At 35.7% G+C, this 20718-nt stretch overlaps 2 protein-coding genes and 1 long non-coding RNA gene across 14 annotated transcripts in view; 2 read left to right on the forward strand and 1 right to left on the reverse strand.

Moving 5' to 3' along the window:
- LOC126922647 (uncharacterized) overlaps positions 1 to 6605 on the forward strand; it is a 32220-nt gene extending 25615 nt beyond the window's left edge. Inside the window, exon 2 of the long non-coding RNA XR_007712877.1 lies at positions 6053 to 6605. This is a non-coding gene — a long non-coding RNA (uncharacterized LOC126922647). The remainder of the gene's footprint in view (positions 1 to 6052) is intronic.
- Positions 1 to 20718, reverse strand: part of LOC126922588 (basement membrane-specific heparan sulfate proteoglycan core protein-like) — a 249332-nt gene that overhangs the window by 193153 nt on the left and 35461 nt on the right. The gene's annotated exons all lie outside the window — the stretch shown is intronic.
- On the forward strand, positions 14570 to 20655 carry LOC126922574 (uncharacterized). Of its 2 annotated transcripts, none has more exons than XM_050735300.1 (6): positions 14570 to 14708; positions 16681 to 16937; positions 17145 to 17408; positions 18131 to 18264; positions 18347 to 18512; positions 18998 to 20655. In XM_050735300.1, exons 2-6 carry the CDS (start codon positions 16683 to 16685, stop codon positions 19394 to 19396), a joined length of 1218 nt encoding a protein of 405 aa, XP_050591257.1. In that variant the 5' UTR covers positions 14570 to 14708; positions 16681 to 16682; the 3' UTR covers positions 19397 to 20655. The 2 variants fall into 2 exon arrangements, with proteins under 2 accessions (XP_050591257.1, XP_050591258.1); XM_050735301.1 differs by lacking the exon at positions 14570 to 14708 and adding an exon at positions 14730 to 14856.

Raw genomic sequence — 20718 nt, forward strand, 5'->3', positions numbered from 1 at the left:
TTGCTCGGATTAATCATAACTATGCCCGTAAGCCAGGCGCAAATTAATGTCCACGATCATTGGTACAAGGACGTCCGGGTTTTCCACGACAACGAAATCGATAACAAGGCGAAACGAAACCGGATACCAGCCCTCGGGCCGGGTATTAATCATAGATATCGTGGATAATCCCGCAAATTTCGGGGTTTGGGGTCCACGAAACGAGATGAAACCTGGGAGAAGAGGAGAATCGAGGATATTCCTGGGCGTCATCTTCAGCTCGACTTGGCCTGATTATATCCTATCGTAGTCGGTGAACCGTGAACTAATGCAGCGGCTGGGGATTTATGATATTCCCTGTTAACTGTGGACCAAATCTAACATTGCCCATAGGGCGAACCGGCAAATGGCAAAATCAAATCCAGCGTACCGTTTTTCGGTAGAATCCTCCTTGTACATGCTGAGTACGAGCTAAAACTTACGATTAGAAGAAGAAATTCACGAATCAGGTGAATTACGAGAAACTTTGACCTAGATCAGTTTGTAACGTGAACAAGATCATTTCGTTGACTTGTGTTGAAGTAATTACTTCAAGAAAAACTCTATATCTTTACTTTTGTATATCCGTGTCCTGTTACGAAGAGAATAGAATTTAATGAAAAAAGATTCAAAATAAGAAGAGGTTCATATTATTGTGCTCTTGAATATAAATTTTGTTTTGTGTCACAAGGTCGAGAAACAAAAGAGCTATAAGTAGATTTTCATTGCTGTTTCTTGTAGCCTCCAGCTAGAGTTACACACCAAGGTTAACCTTTGGTAATGTCCTTTGCTATAAATATATGAACGTGATCCCTATCCTTCTTTCTATTGTATTGTAACATTGTGAGAGTGAGGATCTGTATCAGCATACACTATACCTATACTTATACCTATACTTATTTCAATATATTTTTTCTATTAGAAATTCATCCACTCGTTCCTCTATCAGTCAACCTCAACAACTTGCAAGTGGTGTGTAGCTCACAATCTTATTAATTATCAAAAAAATCCTTAACAATCATTTTCGTAAATGGTTTTGATTCTTCATAACAAAACGTAATTTTGACTCTATTCGAAGCACTATAATTTCCAAGTGACTATTAATATTAATGACAAGAACATGACGACTTCCCGTAAATTCCTAATAGCTTTAACAGTCAATAATATAACCTTGGCAATGCAGTGCATAATTTCCAATTGATTTGAATACCTAATGACACGACATTGATCACTCTTTGTGATTTTCAAGTGACTCAGATTGCCAGTAACACGAACTTGATGATTCTCCACAATCCACGAATGGTTTAGACATTCAGCGACACGACCTCGTTGACCTCTCGCGGCCTTTGAATGACTTCGACCTGCAATGGCAAAACCATGCTGCCTTTTTATGGCCACCAAACGATTTTCACGGATATTCCAATGAACTCGTCTTATAGGTCACATCTTTGGTGTTATCACATTGATAAAAAGAATAAGGTCAAAGATACTTATCTCGAGTTGTGCCTTCTGCTATTAACGCGCGATAACAAAGAATTTCTTAGTAAATGCACAAATTAAATAAACTGAAACTAGCAGGATAATCTAATGGAACGCAAAACACGGAAAGTCTCTGATAATTGTGCTCTACGTAAGCATACTAAGCACATCGAGTGTCATTACGATCTAGTTATGAACGTCATGATAAAACAGAATTGTCTGATGTGGTTTATATCGAACAGTCGGCCGGACGATTATTACGTTCGTCATTAATTTCATTGTCTATCTATCACGTTCAATATGCAATATGTAGAATATATCGTGTAACAATAGCCGTGTAACATCGAGAACTTCAACAGGAATGTTTTAATCGTACGAAATACTTGCGAAAATTTATGCGATGTAACATTTCTGACAATGATGTAAGCCATGTCATTGATTCCCACACAGAATCGAATAACACGTAATATCGGTTAAAATTATATTACGTAATTTTACGATTTTGAAAATTATCCGACGAATGATTACGTAAGCGATAGTAACACACGAACACCTACCTTTCTTCGCATAGATCCAACATTTCCGGTAACAAAGACTCAAGGACTGTTAAGTTTTTCTCCACGCATTGTGAATACATTTATTTTTCTTCGCGGAACGTGTCAGTTTTTCGCACGACCAACTTTTCCATCAGACGAACGCTTGAAACGCAATCCATTTTCCAACGTCTTCGTTTAAAACGTTCGTCATATTTTATCTTCCCTTCCATTCTACTTTCATTCTGAATACTTTCCTTACCACTCACGCATACGATGCCATTTTAATTGCTTAATTCGTATATTCTTTATAAGGGTGATTTCGTACAATAATTTGTTAGTTATTTAGGTAATCCATACAGTCAGGACAAATAGCGGCAATAGTTATCAATGAAGTTTCGTTCAATATTAACTGTTTACGCAAAAACATAACAATTTCAATTATTTACCAAATGATCTACCCACCGTAGAGGTACTTAATAAGTGTAATCGATGTATATAAAATTATGTAATACTAGTTCGATTAAACTTTATTCCTACGTACTTCTTAGTTTGGTTGTTTGAATGTTAAAAGTGGAGATACAGGAATTTCGTTTGAGTTCGATAATAAAAAACGTTAAAAAATTGTGAAATAAAACGATGAATGAAGCGAAGATAAAATTAAAAACATAATGTTTCAAGTTAAAAAATGTTATCCTTGAATTTAGAGATATTTTCATCGGAATGATATTAGACCCATGCCTCTCTGCCTTTCTGTAATTGTTATGGCTTTTAAATTAAATAGACGTCTTGCTCGAGATTGGAAACTTCAGACAGTAGTCGCTATTATCCTGCACCTGTTGTAAGAACCGAGAAGACAGTAGCCGATATACAAAGCAGAAGGGTCCCTGATTCGAGATCGAAGCCCATTCAGGGACAAAGCCATTTCCGGGATCTGAAATTGAGATTTCAGAGTTGTTCGGGGCGTGATTCGACTTCCCAACTTGATAGCGATCGGCCGTTTATTTTGGTTTCCCCTAATAAATTTGATCATGTACAAAGTGATCCCATGAATCCATAACACGAGCGTCTTGCATTTGTTCTTATGGAAACCATTCAAAAATCTCCATATCCATGATGCGAATTAAATAAAATTTTGTTAATTAAATCCTCGAGAATAATCAATGAATCGCGGATTTTTATGCAAATTCATATTTTTATCGCAGAGGAGAAACTGAAATCTAAGAAAATGCTTTGTTTCATACTCGAGGTTACATTTTATTAATAATATTTGTCTAAGTATTTTATTTTGTATACTTTTACACATTATGCATATTCTGCACAGTATTGAATATTAAAATTTCCAATAAATGCATAAATATCCGCAGTTTAATATATATTCCACTTCGGCGAACAGCAATTTTTCTATCTAATTTTGCAATTATGATCGATAACTTGTACACAATATTAGCTATCGTAATTTACAGTGGTTCATTAGTGACAATAATTGCCGTCGATTATATAACAACGATGATAAACGATGTTCTCACGTAACCACGCGATCGAACAGTGTCGTAGTACGAAAAAAGTAAACGTAACACGGATACGTTAAAAGCGAGCGAGAAAAGAGGGAAAAAGAAAACGGCTGTACAAATGCGTTCGGGTCATGAATGAGCAATTAACCGTGAAAATCCCATAATGGGCCGTTCGTTTTATAACTCCGTCCATTATCGACAGGAAATTAATGTCACGAAGGAACGCGGCTCGTATTTCACGGATTTTGTCCGATAAGAAGCGGTTTTCGTACTTTCGTAATCGTCTAGAAACATAATTTACGAAAGTAGAAACGACCAGAAATTCAACCTTAAACTGTAACATCTAAATTCGACTGCGACGATACGTTATCGTTATCGTTGACTGTATCACTGACGCATTAATATTGACTTTTTGTGTTTATAAGTACTTTAATTCCCTGAAGTGGAACATCGATCGAACGTTCTATGACTGTATACACACATCTAGATCTTTGTACTGATTGTATTTGTTTTAAGAGTAAATAAAATATTGTATCGATTGGTCAAATTGGCTACCAGCGATAGGCAGGACAGAATACAATTTTTTCTCAGAAAAAAAGCAAACTAGAAGTAAATAGCGAGAAATATACAGTATGCGTGTTTTATGAATAGTCATAAATTATGAAGCGATATAATAACGTTTAAATATGGTTAAATTTGTGTAGAAGTTTGAAAACGATCAATTTAACCAGAAGTGGTAGGTTTAGTGTTAAGATATCTCGATCTCTAATCTTTTATTGTCAATATTCATCGATGATAATTGAACGAGCACTGTTACCGTATTGCCTTCCAATAATAATCGAATCAGCTGTACCAATCTAAAGCCATTTCACTCGTCGAGGAGTCATTGTAAACACCATTTCACCAACTTCTTAGCAGACTCGAGGGCTCGCCGAGCCAACGACACTTTACCGATCAGAATCTCGATGCTTTCGATGCCTCGATGCTCGTAGAAATTTCTTCAGTATGAAATCAGGCCAAACAATCATCTAACGTAGCCTTCGGTGCTTCCTCTATTATATTGTATGTAGATACTGTACGGGCGCGTTTGCCTCCGGTACTTCGTCGACTTGGACGCGAACGTTGTGTATTTATATAACTATGAATATCAGTATATAGTAATAATAGTAACAAGTCACTCGTGTTTTAATGAAAACTAGACGTGTAGCCGGATATAGTACAATGTACGTATGATAATTCGATGTTTGTACGATGATGGCTGTGCTGATCGACCGATGTTGAAAGATATATATACTGATATATATATATATATATATATATATATACTATATACTATATATATATAGATATATATATACTGAATGAACGTTAAAGTATGTCTCAATTCATCGAAGATGCGTTCTGCTAGAAAGTTAAAATGAGTATACTGACTGAATGCTACAGTGTCTGCCCGAGCTTTCAAGGTTACTCGGGGCGTACGCTGACTGGTTTTCGTCAAAAATTTGTTTTCCAATCGACATCCCGAATATTACGATCACTCTTCCTTTCGATTTCTCTTGGTAAGGGTCGGGAGGTAGCCGAATGCATGTAAAGTGTTCGGTTTTCTTGAAAGGTCGTGCTACCCCGCCAGATCAGATAAGCTCGACAACTTGTACCGTCACAATATGGTTTCAAAGTAACCTTCGGAAATACAGAGATTATAGCACATGCCTGTCGATCGAGTGCGAAGTAAACTAAAAATCTTAAATGCAATTGCTCGTGCTCCTTAAGGTTCCGGCTGAACTACCACTCTTTACGATCCTGCTATAAACTTTACTAAGAATGTACTCCAGATGGAACAGATACGGAGATATAGATGCAGATATATATAAAATATACAAAACAATGTACTCGTTGTAATATTTAATAGGAGATGCAAACTGTTTCAAGAGAAAATGATTAATTCATCATTTTTGGCAGACTTTCTGCAATTTTTTTTTTTTTTTAAGTACATGGATGAGATTTTCCTTATATCGCTTATCCTTTCATTTTGATTTTGTCAATGGAACGTATAAATTTAATCGAACAAAATAACTTAGGAAATCAATATTTTAAATTACCATTGTACGTGATTAATAGATTCAGTTGAAAACAAATTTCAATTATATTGTGATGTTATATAATATGCGAGGCACGATGAACGCAGCTTGGTACGCAATCAATGAAATAACAGGGAAATCATCTCTATCGCGGTAATTAATAATAATCAAACACTCGTGCTGTACATACATATCATTTTTCTTCCGTTTTGATACGTCATAGCAGTGTTATCTAATCGAGTAGTCCGTTTGCAACACTCTGCTAACAAACACGTTACGGCTTGTCATTATTTAGAGAAGATACACACCGCGATAGGAAAGATAAAGAAAATTGCGAGCCTCGACGTGAAATTGAGTGGCTCCAAAAACGAGCCAGCCCTTCTTCCGGGGGCTTCTGTTCTTTTACTGACATCGACTGGAAATTTTGCAGACCCGGCAGGGGGTGATTGGATTAACTTCAACGAAGAAGGGCGCAGCAACGATAACGACACAAAGCGAATTCTTTGAATAAAGTATCCTGACAAGGGGCGAATATCGTAGCAGGCGATCACTTGGAAAATTTTCAAGGCATTGCTGTACGCGTTACATCGAATATATAGTAATATAGAAAATTTCCATTTTAATAAATAAAAACCTACAAATCGTATCCACAATCTCTTCAAGTACATTTTATTGTAACAAAGACTCTGACTGATTATTTCGTTTTGTTATTACCAAATATTATCCCTCTCTATCAAGTCAATATGTTCATCAACTTGTCAATCATTATATGAACGTTAAATAAATTGAATACAAATCCTTTTGTCACTTTTTAAACGAGAAGGTGAAACTTCGAACATTTGAAGCGATCATTTGATTTGTATGGTCATGAGTCATGATACCATAAGTCATGTACTTTGTGGCGCGTAAGAACAATTCAAAATAACAGCATTTGAATTTGATGGATATGTAAAAATTCGAGTAAATGAAAATGGAAATGTAAAGTTAACGATGAAACAATATTTAGGAGCGATACTTGTCTATTTACCGTATTTTCATGGAATCGGCAGAGTATACATTTAGAAACGACAATTTTATTTGATTTTGGGCACAACACGAATTTCTTGAACCTCTCTATAATATAAAAAATATTGCTGCTTATAATATTAAAATATTGAATATATTGAAATATCGTTCGTTTTAACAATTATACCTTTGGCTACACCTAGTAGAACTTTCCCTATTTTATCTATATTATATTAAAATACTTCTTTTCAGTCACAAATTGTGTCACAAAGTCTATCATAAAGTCTTTTTTCCTGTAGTCCTCGATTAGAGTACATCTTGTTGAAACTAAGCAAGTGAAACTTTTAAACGATACTGTACATATACAAGCGACATCATATCTGAAAAACGAAATCCTTATTACCTTTTTATCCCACGTTTGTCTTTATTTAATACCGAGCAAGAACATGGAAAAGAATGTAAGTCCCTTTTCCCTATTCTACCTGGCACGTTCGTAGCATCGATCGACTCTCTGTTTCTCTTGCAAATCCGCTCTCTTTCTCTCTCTAGCCATAAAAGCGATAAAAGCGTCTCTTTTCTACGAAGTTCGAACTACAATTGGTAAAAGTCGGCCTGGCTGGGGGTAACCTTTCTCGTCTCGTCGTACAATTGTCTCGAACGGGAAGCAAACGGAGTACGGTTTCGAAGGAGCAGAGGATCGGCCAGGGAATAAACGAAGAAGACTCGAAAGGGATGTCTGCGCGAACGGGATGAACACCTAGGACCTCAGGTTGTAGAAAATGTAACGACTTTATTCAAGCCAAGTGCTTGCAATCGCGTCGCGCGTTTCGCGACGACTTAGCGGCAGCTTTTATTGATATTCGAACTCGATATTCGAACATACCGGGCGATTACGAGCCTTCCAGCAGCGTCTCAGGATCACGTTCGATGACCGCGATAACAGTAAACGTTTATTCTTACGCAGTTACCCAGCGCGTGCTGGTAAAGAAAGAGTTACAAAATACTCTCCCAAGCGTGGCGCATGCCGGTATTACGCCTGCATCCAACAAGAATTGATGCTCCTTTCACCGGTCCCTGGTAATATCGTAGCTCGATGTTCCTGGAAAACGATCCTTCTGGGTACGGTTTCTTTTTATGCTCGCTAATGAATTCCTCGTTACTTCGTGGAAAGACAAGCAATAGTTGTTATACAACTGGGACCTGTATATTTGTGGCACGACACTTTTTGTGGAATTCTTTTTAATAACGTGTGGATAATGTATAGTTTGAAATATCGCATTATCTCATGTAATTTTGTAATTTAGCCTCTTTCGTAGTACTATATGCGAAAGTCATTGTAATTAATCAGAGTTTTTTATATTAACACATGGATATAATTATTAATAATATTTATCCATAGTGTTAATATTTGTTCTACTTTTCTGCGTTATTTGCCTCTTGATAATTCGTTGATTCTTATTCGTGTCTATCCTCGTTCTTTTTCTCTCTTCTTGTATATCATACGCATGTGCATTTGCTGCTCCTTTTTATTTCGTTTCTTTATTTTCTTCTTTCTTTCGCCCTTTTGTTCTTCCGTCAATTACGTTAATCTGTTATATCAAAGGGTTTATCCTTGTAAATAATAAATAAATAAATGAATGAATGAATAAAAAAGTAAAGTAGAGTAAGTAAACAAACAATACAGTGACGAGTATACAACATACTCACAAGCCTATTTCAAATAAAAGTATATCTACAGCGAAAAATAAAGAAACCTAGTAAAAGCAAAAAATCTAGACAATATATCCAGATAATAGTATCTAAATAATGTGTATTTTAATAGCCGCATTATCATTGTGTTTTAATGGGCCGTTATGCTTCTTGAAATATTTTCAAGTCATCTCGAGTGATGAAACGTCTAATCTTAAAATGTTGTCCGCTTTATGATGATAACGTGTCAATGAAATTATGGCTCTATCTGACTTGATGATAATTATATAGGCTAAGAGTCATATATGGTTAAAAAATTTACATGCTACCATGACTCTCCTTTTTTATTTTTAATTCGTATTGAATAATCTGATATTAAATGTATGTGTTTGAGATGTTTACATATGTATTCAGAGATTGACAATGCTAAGATAAGATGTGTCAGCTATCCCTTTTTTCACAGTAGCATTCTCAACTTATCTCTAATAATCAGATATCAAACGATATAATTAAAGTTAACGATATCATAAAAAATTATTTTTTCTCTATAATAATACCATGCCGTTTGCATTAATCTCTCGATTTCACAATATCCTAAGAATAAAATTCCACTTATCAAAGCTTCAGGGCGTTATAAAAATCGCATCGTATATTCCGCACCGGTTTAAAGCATCATTCGGCGGCCATACGGCGATATCGATAAAACGGAGCGATTGTATATTCACTTCGTATATAGCGATATAATTTTTCATTGCGCAACGGTCCGATAATTTTGCACGGCGTTCGTATCAAACCGTGACCAATGTTGAGGCGTTTTTTCTCATTGCCTGGTTAATATAGCAACTTGGACCAACGTCACGTAGCACGCCACGCTGAATCATTTATCAAAATCGATGAAATTAAAGATACTAAGGTCGATTAATAACGTTAAACGCATCGATGTCGAGGAAATTTTGAAATTATTTTTTTTCACATTCGGAGTTATTCAGTGGTTCGTAAAAGTATTTCAATCTATAAAATGCTAATGAAATTTCAAAATATTTTATATTGCTACGTACATATTCATAACAATTTGTTATAAATGATAGAACACTCTTATGAATTCCAATATATTGCGAAAGAAAAACTGTTTAACGAGCTGATGCGAGTTTTTTCTTGAGTAATGATAATAATATCAATTTTTTCTTCATTATCTGTAATGAATGGATTAGTTGAACGCCATACATCAAACGCAGTTGTAATTGCCACTCTACAGTTTCCTGTTTTAGTAAACCCTCTCAAGGTTAAACAGAAGAGACTTGCAATGTATGTAAATTACGATGTGTGTCTATCAATATAGCACAAGCTCAAGGCCGAATCGACGCAAGTAACGTAGCGCCTTTTCACGATGTACATTTAGAGTATATTACATAATGAGGATGTTTCATGTTTATTCCTTTATACGAACCCAAGGCAACATAAAGCTTAACTATATACTCGCGTCCAGGAATATTCCTACGAATTTACCTTTAAGTGCAAATATTGAATTTTCAAGATGTTCATATCATGTGACTACAATCTAACTCCCGATAAGGCCTAAAGTCAATATTTTCTTTGAAGCGTCGTCACATGCTGTTGTTAAAGTTGTCACGATTAATATGTGCATCGGGGAAAAAATTGATGATAAGTTAGAACGTGTCGCGGAGTGAAACATGTTGTAATTTTAGATTTTTAATTATAAAAATAGAGGCAATCTTCTTAAATACGAGTCTTCACTCAACGATGTATTGATCACTTCAATTATTGCTATGGCTTTTGTCGGTTGTATTTCATTTTTACTAATATTTAAGAGGGTTTCCTCCTGTAAATGTTGCAAAATTTAAGACAGTTTCAATTAATTGTCCCTTGGTTTTATCTCGCCCATAATAAACACGTGTCTAGAAATCGTATCTCGCTAATGCAAGTGATCGAGGCTGTCGAGTAGACTGAAACAAAAAAATCGAGAAAATTCTTAATCAGTATGTTTATCGTTGTTGTCTATATCAAACTGAATAATTTATTTTATTTTTATGACGAGTTTCTCGTACTTTCTCGAATGGAATCTCGAAATTCGCAGTTGGAACATTCGCCGTTTTACCAATATTTAACATAAATCATTTATTTTAGTTCAGACAATAACGACAAGCATACTGACTAGAAATCTTCTTGATCTTTCTGTTTCAGTCCACCCTGAAAATTCATTGAAATCAAAAGTATTCATGAAAATTGTTAAATTATGTAACGTCCATAGAAGAATTCTGCCGCAACATTCTTTTCTGCAGAAGACCTGAATACGTGTACATTATTGAAACATGTACGAAAATCGTCTTCATGAAATCTTCCGAATTATCTTTTCGTGGATTTAAGAAATTTTTTTTTGAATCTGAACCATTGTGCTGTTCCCATATGAAAAACCACAGTCACGCAAAAGTAAAATTTGTCACTCGGTTTAAGGAGAAGAATAAAACTAACTGTAACGATCTATCTCTTAAACTATGCACGTGTTGAAGTGTGTACAATAAGAATAATATACTGTATTATTGAGAAACAAAAGAACAACGTTCCACGCGGCATATGATCCAATATTTCGTCGGTTATCGCCGATAGTAATTGGAATTTTCAACGACCACGTTAGGATCGACAGGATTCGCGGCAAGCGATCGTTGAATAATGTAATTGAAAACTAGTGGACGGCTCTATTTAATCGGCTCATGTAAATAAATCGGCCGGATTGTGACTGGTACGTGCTAGAATTCTAGAATTACGCGCAGCTGTATAATTTTGGTCACGCGCCTGTTTCGCGATTCAGGCCAATCGAATGCATTTGGTATTGCCCTTATCGGCGTTTCCTTCAGAACGATTAAAATGGACAAGGATGAAGAACAGTATGCGAGATCGTATACTTCGCTCGGAGACGCGTATTGAGCCATGTGCCGTGAATGCAATCGCTTCCTATCCCAAGATTATGCATAAAAGTGGCTATAAAATTCCATTGCATACGTTCCTTTATCGCGCCGTTTCACTCTGTTTCACCAATAATAATTGAATGATCGTAGTTCCCCGATTTGTCGTCACGTGTTAACAAATTGAGTGTAATAGTGGCCACAGGCTGCACTTGTAACAGAACCAATCTCGTCCCACCTCTCACAACCTCAAGATTCTCTTTTAAACTATTAACCAGGAAAGAGAAATTAATTCATCATTTGACTACTTATTTCTTCGCGTGAAGGTCTCTTATCCTTTTACGTATAACTTCATTTCTATCTCCAAGCGAGATCATGACAAGGAGACCAGGGAATTTATTGAATTAAAAGAATTACTTATAAAGCCTTCTTTGCCTGTGATGTTCGTTTGCGCGCGTTAAGACTGATTTTACTAAATTTGATTTACTTTTGCCATTACAACTTTCGTTACTAATCATAGGAATTTAAGGTTTACGTACATGCTGGTTAACAGATTAATCGTTAGGTTACTTTTACATGTTGTTTTTACATTACTTTTATTATCAACGTTATGTAATTGCTCTATCAATCGAAGCGTCCTTCTAGTCAAGTTACATTTTCGGAGATAAAAAAAAAAAAAATAAACTATAGGTTACGCAGAAATCCAAACATGGAATTTGTGAGTGATTGCAGAAAATATGTGAAGCTTCCTTTACATATAAAAAAATCACCGATCACGCGATAAAAATTAAATAGTTTCATATGGTCATTCGCTATTATGAAACCGCACAATGCTATCCATGACGATGATAATGGAGGCAGCGACTTGTACAGTCGCCGTGATCCCTACGGTCAGATGAGGGGGATTTCATAACAGCGCCAATTGACTTCCTTCAAGCTCAACACAATAAACGTGTTTGTCGGTTACGTAAACGCTTCAAGTTCGCGTGGGAGTGTCGCTTTGGTAACACTGACACTGCCTTCAATGGCGACCAGGCAACCAATATTAATCAACGTCGTCTCTATGATCAACAATTCCGCAAGTTGAATTTTGTTCTTCGTTATGCGAATTCTTTTATGTATAAGTCACTCAGAAGCTATTAACTCCATAAATTAGAACAGTAAAGAATTCATCGTTTTACGAATATCGTTCGTTGAAAAGCTTCAGGTTTATGATTATTTATGCTACCGTTTTGCTAAGCGTTTTTTTAGCAAGTAGACTGAGAATTTTTTATGCATTTGTGGAGGTTTATTAATGGCACAGAAATTTAAATACAGAATTAGGTATAGGATATGAAAAGATATATCAAATATCCAAAGGTAAAATAAATTTTTATTTGGAATTCATTTCTTCGTGTTCGCACGATAAAGAGATAAATTCGAGTAAAAATTCGCAGTCCAACGATAAATAATCTTCTGGATGTGTTACGGATTGTAGATAGCTTTAGTGACTATACATATTGCAGTATAGCGTTGTTACAAGGAACATTTCGAAACTTTATTAGCATGCAACGAGCAATTTCATTAGCGTTACGATTATCGTGATTGCGTGAGTAAAATTTGAAACGAATATGAAAATGTCCATGAAAAATTACAAAAATATTATTAAAATAAAATAGAATATTTCAACAGTCAATTATTCATCATATTATTAAACTGGAATATTCAATAAGACAATGTTTAATCACACTATTTACATATACATTTAGAGCATCAGTTGATAATTTTATGCGTAAGACGCGTAGACTGTATCTTTTATTCATGCCAGTTTTCTTATCTAATCCATAATATTGGTAATAAATGTCTTGTAAATACCGTATAAATTAGCAAATTTCACCAACGAAATTACGATTGAGGAATTATAATTAAGGAAATCTAACAAGTTAATCATATAACGTTAATTATATAACTTTATAAAATTTCATTTATTTTATTACAATACTCGTTAATTATACACAAGGATACTTCTTAATATTTGTAACTTGTAATCCGTAACTAATAAAATTTCATTAATAATATTAATCTCGTTATGCGCAACAAGGCTCAGGTAATGCAATTTGCAATTTATAAAAAGTGCTACTTGATAACTTCAACGTAAGAAGTCGACTGCATAATTAGCTGCGTGATGGTTTAAATTAATAGCTATGGGTGCAGCGGCTACGAGACGAGCTGTATCAATCTCCAATTTAATTTCTTCGCAGTGGATGGATAATCGCGCACTGAATGAACACTATGAATGAGGTGTTTCCAGACGATGAAAACAACGCGCATTTTATCGTTTGCTCTAATCGATCTCTGCCCGTCAAAATCGAGGAAACAATACGATAGAGGCATCCCTATAGGGATGACTTCTGCATTATCATGACGTGTGCCATCGCGAATCTTCCCATCGATGCATTAAAGCTCAATACACTGAATTCCATTATTATTTTGCAACATTCTTTTCGCACATCGTGAACAAACTATCAAGACGTTTATCGAACTGCGATCGATCCGCTCATCAATATTTATAACATCTAGCAGGTAGTATTTTCACATAGATTCTATATTTTTAATTATACGAATAAAAATATGAATTTTCATAAATTTCCGCGGTCCATTCATTATGCTCGTTGTCAGTCATCGACACTGATTCGCGAAAATATTCGAATATTTATTACAGAAATCTTTTATATATATATTGTAACATGTGATTAATATTAATAATTTTGTTAGTAAAATGTAAAACCAATCTGAAAATGTATACAGAAGTTATCAGACGTTTATTGTAAAAGTATACAACATGAACAGCTATATCGAACGTATAGCAACTTGCCAAATTATTTATACACTTACTTCGGACGATTCTTTATGAATATAAATATTACGTGCATTTATCAATGCAATCCTGATCATCGTGCCTCGTTACAGTAATGTAAAAAATGTTTCGTATGTAATGCATCGAAAGAATGTTTTTACGAGTGTTCGAATACTTTCGTCAGCCTAAGTCTGCATCTTGTTCATATCAAAATAATTTGTTCCAGATACGCCTTGTCTACGCTAGAACATAAAGGTTAATTGTAAGAGGCATCCGAGATAAGAGTCCAGTTAAAAACTGAAGAAGTGATACGCTTCTCAAATATTTAGAAAATTGTGATTATCTCCAAGTTATTCGAAACAGTGATTTTTCAAACAGCACTGAATCCGAATTGGCCGTGGTATTCGTCGAGCACATCTTACTCCGCTTAATTGTTATCAGACAGTTTCCACGATAGATGACGTTCACGGTCCGGACAAATTCTGATTGGAGCATAAATAATGTGCGATCGGCCGTATAAAACCTGACACGTCTATTCCGCGTAGCTCACTCCGTATCAGACCTTCACGGAGGCAGAGTGAAGTGATTATTGTTTCGTGTTCGCGTCTTAAATCATTTGCTTCAATCTCTCGCAGGTTAGTGTCCGATGTTGACCTACATTTTTCGTGGTTTCTTGTTTCGTTACGTTCTATCGTGTTGTATTTTGGTAGAGTAACGCGCGAGATTCATCAGTACAAGGTATTAGAAAAAGATTTACGAAAAGCGAGTAAACTAGTGAAACAGGTACGAGCGTAAGCAATCGTGTTTGCTTTTTTACGACTCTTGTGCTCTTCGAGTTTGTTTAATTCACATCACTCTCGAGTATCTTATTCCGATTGCGTAGAATACTTGGCATGCAAAATATAACTACACAGTGCACGATATAGTGGAAAATCAACGAATGACATTAAACGACGAAGAATTAGAAATTTGGCAAAACTACCGAAGGTTCGGATAATGTCAAAGTAATGCGATGGCTTTCGTGAGCGAACGGAGGGAATAAAAACAATTCGAACGTGCTCAATGGAATTTTAAAACGAAAAGAATTTATGTCCGCTCTAATTGCGTGATTAATGTTTATGTATCACAGTCTGTCGACAGCTTCATCAAACCGAAACTAGTAAATAAATCATTAACGTATATTAAGATATTTAGCGATCATAAATTAGCATTAAGTTTTCTTAATTTTGTCGAATCGTGGAACTATATTTTATGCTGTTGGCTGTTTGCGGAACGGTTGTGAGTCATCGCTAGAATCAGAGATCGTTTTATATTTATATACGTACAGTGCCGTGAATAGTTATAGACTCGAATACATTCTCTGCGTCATTTCAATTCAGTCTTTTCAATTCAATATTTTCAAGAAATCATTGATCAAATCATTGATGGATATTTTAAATGAAATTGATTTTATAAAGGACAAATTGTACGCTACAGGATATCAGGAGATGTTGTATATATATACATATATAAATATATATGTATATACAGTGTTGTGAATAATAACAGACTCAAATACATTGTCTGCGTTATGTATGTATATGCTCTAACTAGAAAAAAGGTAAGAACCGGATTTCTAAAAGAGGAACGTCATAATCGCTTGCCCTCGATTTCTTCGTTCCTCTCCGCGAGAATAATCAACCGTGCGATTCATACTAAGTGCCCTCGCGTGATCTAAAAAGCGTTCGATAACCTCGAATAGTGGCACAGTTATTTTCAATCCTTTTCAGTTAATCGATATCAAAACGAAACTCCATCGATATACGCAACGAATTATATACTTTTCCAAACGTTCTCTCTTATCTTCCACTTCAACTCTCGCAACAGCACATTCCACGTGATCGTTGAAACTTTAGTTAAATACACTTAGTTAAAATCCTCTGTACCCATGACCATTAAAAAGTTCCCTGTACACTATTCGACTTCTGATTTAAATCTCTCGAAACGTTCGCGAACTTGCTGGTACAAAAGTTTCTCGTCCTTCGAGAATGTTGATCGTGGCCAAAGACAAAAAAAAAGAATGGTAAAAAGAGAAGAAATGAAAAAAAGGAACGCATTCTTTTGTTCGCGTTCCAGAGGGACCGGTCGTAAATTTCCTTAAAATACCACGATTCGATCGTGTTCGATGGAACCTTCGGCAGTGAAACGTGCTGCATCGCGCGGAAACCGCCGAAAGGGGAAAGCAGGAGGCGGGATGAAAAGGAGACGCCTCGTTCCATTACGTTTCTAATTGAAACAGCGATCTCGAACGCGAGAAACGATCCCTGTGAATATCGAGGCTCGAAGAGGAAATCGTCGAGTCGAAAGGGACTACGAATGGAAGAAAGAAAGGCGAATGTAAATATATATGTACGTATTTATATGTATATAAAGAGAGAGAAAGCAGATGAGAAGGTTAAAAAGAGTGGAAAGGAAAGGGGGACGAAAAGAAAATGGAAGGAAACCGCGATATCGTAAATCTGGCCGTGAACAATAAGTTATCATAGGGGATCGTTTCCGTGTTTTCTGACGCTCCACCAAGAACAATGATTCACCGATGAAATTCTGCAATTCCGATTCCAATTTCAGAAATGGCCTACGAGACACTGACATGGCTGAACGCCGACTTCACCGAGAGGGTCCTACGATTCGCCGAGCTAGACAGTACCATCCATGTGATCGATATAGTTTCGAAACCTGCGACTGCCATAGGTGACAACTACGCTAGTGATCTAGTCAGAGTGGTGGCGGAGTTCACGCGAAAAGAGGGCAAAACTGAGGTCAAAGAAAAAAAGTCGCTTTTGTTCAAGTTCGAGCCGATAGCAGAGGGACCAAGGAAAGAAATGGTAAACACATACAAATGAAAATTTTTCAAAGACACTTTCCTAAGTAACCGAACAATAAACTTACTAATCTAAAAAACTATCTTTACGATCTTTTAATTATTAAAAATGGTAGAATGTGTGTGGAAAGGTTGTACTTATAAAGAACGAGGATAGGCGACTTCAGATCTTATATTATCTCATGACAGATATTTCTGAACGTTTTCTAAGATCGTGGACATACAAATCTTCGACTTTGAAATCTTCATGATGACAAATACACTGCGAAAGATGAACAAATTGTTAGGCAATCGTTTAAGTGCACGAGCTTATTACGTAAAAATGGAACGACCGATGTGTTTGATACTGGAGGATCTGGCTCCACTAGGATTTCGTATGGCAAATCGTCAACTTGGTCTCGATATGGATCATTGTAAACTGGCTATTCAAGGATTGGCGAAATTCCATGCTGCATCGGTCGCCTTATGCGAGAAGGTAATGATTATGCCGAATGATAAATTTCAATTTATAAATCGTAATTAAGCTACGAATTTTTATGCATGTTAGTATCTTACTTGTGAATACGATTAAAAGAATATGATATTGACAGAAAATTCTATCATTTATCAAATATGACAAAGAGCTATCGTAATTTCAATATTTTTACATTTTTGCATCTTTATTTATTATAGATGCGTAAAGATCCGTAATGTAATCCACATATTTACTATTAATCTTTTCAATACTCACTAAAGTAACATAGTTTGAAGGCCATGATTTGATCATTTATATATGTACCTATATGTTTCCTGTATATTTCAATTTGTCTTATTGTTCTTACGTTAATCTTTAAATCACTTCTGACTCCTACATGAAACAATTTTTCGAACCAAGACTACTTAAGGCTACATCACAGTGTGAAAGATATTTCTCTTATAATTTGATTTTCAATTACACATTTAGCACACCAAACAGGTCATTGTCCTTATACATTTCTCTTCGTTTGGCTTAATAGTAAAATTTGTATAAAATATCTTTCCGTTAGGCACAGATACCAACAAGCTAAAAATGTATTTTTTATCATCTGCAATATTGAATTATAAGCAGTAAAATAGTTAAGCAAATTAATTTTTCTTAATACTAATTAATATTGATATTAAAAAAATAGCAATTAAGAGAAACTGTGTTAAATACTTCGATAACGTGTGCTTCCGTAGGAACCAAAACAAAAAGACTTATATTGGAAAGGAATGTTCCATGAGGCAAGTACACAGGACGTAGTGAAGTTCTTTAAAATCTCGTGCACCTCTCTTGCAAATGCAATGGAAAGCTGGTCACAAAATGGAAAAAGGTGAAACTAATAAAAACACGTAATTATTATACTATTGGAAATGAATCGATGACGACGTGTCGAAAGTTCCTGATGTCTCCAGGTACGCGGAGAAAGTTAAGAACTTCTCTGAGAAAATGTTTGAAAGGGGCTTGGAGTCAATGAGACGCAAGGACGATGAGTTCAACGTCATTAACCACGGTGACGCATGGACGAACAACATGATGTTCCGATACGACAAAAACGACAAACCTATCGATCACATCTTCGTAAGTAACTACACCTACCTTTTAAACACATTCTCATCATTTCACGTTACGCACTACGTATTCGGTTATTCAACTCGACGATTCAATTCAACACAGTGAGATTACTAAACGTTATTAACACTTTCCATTACATAATAATCGTGTTGCATAACGTACCATGTTTAATTAATTTGACAACACGGTATTACTGAACATTTAATTTAACGCGAGAGACCGAGAAGCAGCGAATCGAAAGATCCTGATTTCACGTTGGTAGAAGACGCTGCATTATGAATAATGCAATAAATCCCATTCGATCGCGTTTAGGTACATTCCCCACCTGTCCCGTGGAGACGAGGGCCTACGGGCACAAACTCTCGACTACGATGATTTCCTAAACACGAACCCCTCGTATGCTTCTTTCGTTCCTCGTCGCGTTGCACAGATTTCATTTCCAATTCAATTCGTACCGGTTCACATCGATCGAAATTCGATCGACATTGCAGGTGGATTTCCAAATCTCTGTCTACACTTCACCGGCAATCGACCTGCTCTACTTCCTCAACACTAGCGTCAACGAGGAAATTTCCAACAACGGTACCGATTCTCTAGTCGAAGAGTACCAGCGAACTTTGGTTGCCACCATGAAGCAAATCGGTTGCAAAACGCAACCGCCTACCTTGAAGGAAATACAGAAGCACATAAGCGAACGACTCGTATACGGGATGATATCATCGATGAACACGTTGCCGTTCGCTTTGGTTGCTAAAAAGGATGCGCAGAGTTTGGACAGCTTGCTGGAAAATATGAGCAATTATCATCATCCTGGATACAATAACCCGCTGTTCCAAAGGATATTGTTAAAACGATTAGAGAAATTCGAAGCAGCAGGCTTATTAGATTAACATATAAAGCCTAAACTAGGATTTTGATTATACACAACTACGACAGAGTTAACCAGTTTTCGGAGAAATATTTTTTACAAATGTTTTCTACCGTAGGCAATGTTTTAATATAGAAGTATTTCAGTATATTAAAAGTATCTTATTTAGTTTTTCATTGAAGTTTCATATTTTGCAAATGTTTTAATTAGAGTTATGCATTATTTTTGTTTAAATTTGATAATTACTTCTACGTACGAACGTACACGTTGTGCACTGTTGATGGAAGCAATGAGAGAAGAAAGAGATAAAGTACAGACGAGCTTTAAACTGAAAAACATTTCATTAATTTTCTAATTAATTGCATGGTACGTGATATCTTTTATACAGCGTGCCTTCTTGATTTTTACTCTGCATCAGGTTCTCGTTGCTGCCATTATGCATCAACTTAGCCGTCAAAATTCTCCGTTATTTTCGTTCGATGGTACTAGACCTCAGAAGGCTAGGCAGGAAAGGGTTAGCTAACTGCATATTGTATTTAGGTATTACGTTGTTGGTTGTGGAATCGCGGTTTGTTGTAAATTATAGTCATTCCAACGCTGTAACGAGCTTACAATGGTACTCGTTTGTCATTATTTAGTCGATTTTAACATTATCGTTACAAGGCTCATGAAACCAAAGTTCAACGTCTTTCGTAGGCAACGTAAGATAAGATTAGTCGGTTTAACAACCAGTAATTCAATTTACGAAATATTTCTTAGTCCACCAGTCGATAGTACAAATTCAGCAATACAGTATCATAAGTTTCGTCGAGTGTAATATATTAGGTCATCCCATAAATTCGTGCCGACTTTTGTGTATACATCTCATGTGTCGATTTATAAACATACGGCGATAAGGGACCAATGCACTTGAAAAATGGGAAGAAGTAGTACAACGAGAGGGACATTACATTTTTTCATGAAACTGAATGGTATGTAAACAATCTTAACATATATAACCGCTCGAAAAACGGAACGAACTTATGGGATGACCTAATAATTAACATGGTATTAAACTAGATGTTAAATGTCAGACTCGTACAATCGATAGCGAAAACTAAGACAAAACGATTATTTTTGTTTTTCGTGTTGTCTAATTGTCAACGTAGCAAGTAACGAATCAATCACTTTATACTTTGTATATTATCAACACTGGCATTGTTTCCCTTTGGGTACTACAAAAAAAAAAGAAAAAAGAAGAACATAACGAATAAAATAAATGAATAGTATCCACTTTGCTCATTCATCGTTATATTTTATTTATTTCAAAAGAAAAAAAAAGAAAGAAACAAGAAAGAGAATGGA

This window comes from Bombus affinis, chromosome 12 (assembly GCF_024516045.1).
Source record: "Bombus affinis isolate iyBomAffi1 chromosome 12, iyBomAffi1.2, whole genome shotgun sequence".
NCBI lineage: Eukaryota > Metazoa > Arthropoda > Insecta > Hymenoptera > Apidae > Bombus > Bombus affinis.

What these genes read in the sequence shown, in the direction of transcription:
- LOC126922574 (XM_050735300.1), top strand. Translation starts at nt 16,683, where the DNA reads ATGGCCTACGAGACACTGACATGGCTGAACGCCGACTTCACCGAGAGG. An exon ending in CGGTCGCCTTATGCGAGAAG is followed by an intron (nt 17,409 to 18,130) that starts GTAATGATTATG and finishes GTGCTTCCGTAG; the next exon opens with GAACCAAAACAAAAAGACTT. An exon ending in TGGTCACAAAATGGAAAAAG is followed by an intron (nt 18,265 to 18,346) that starts GTGAAACTAATA and finishes TGATGTCTCCAG; the next exon opens with GTACGCGGAGAAAGTTAAGA.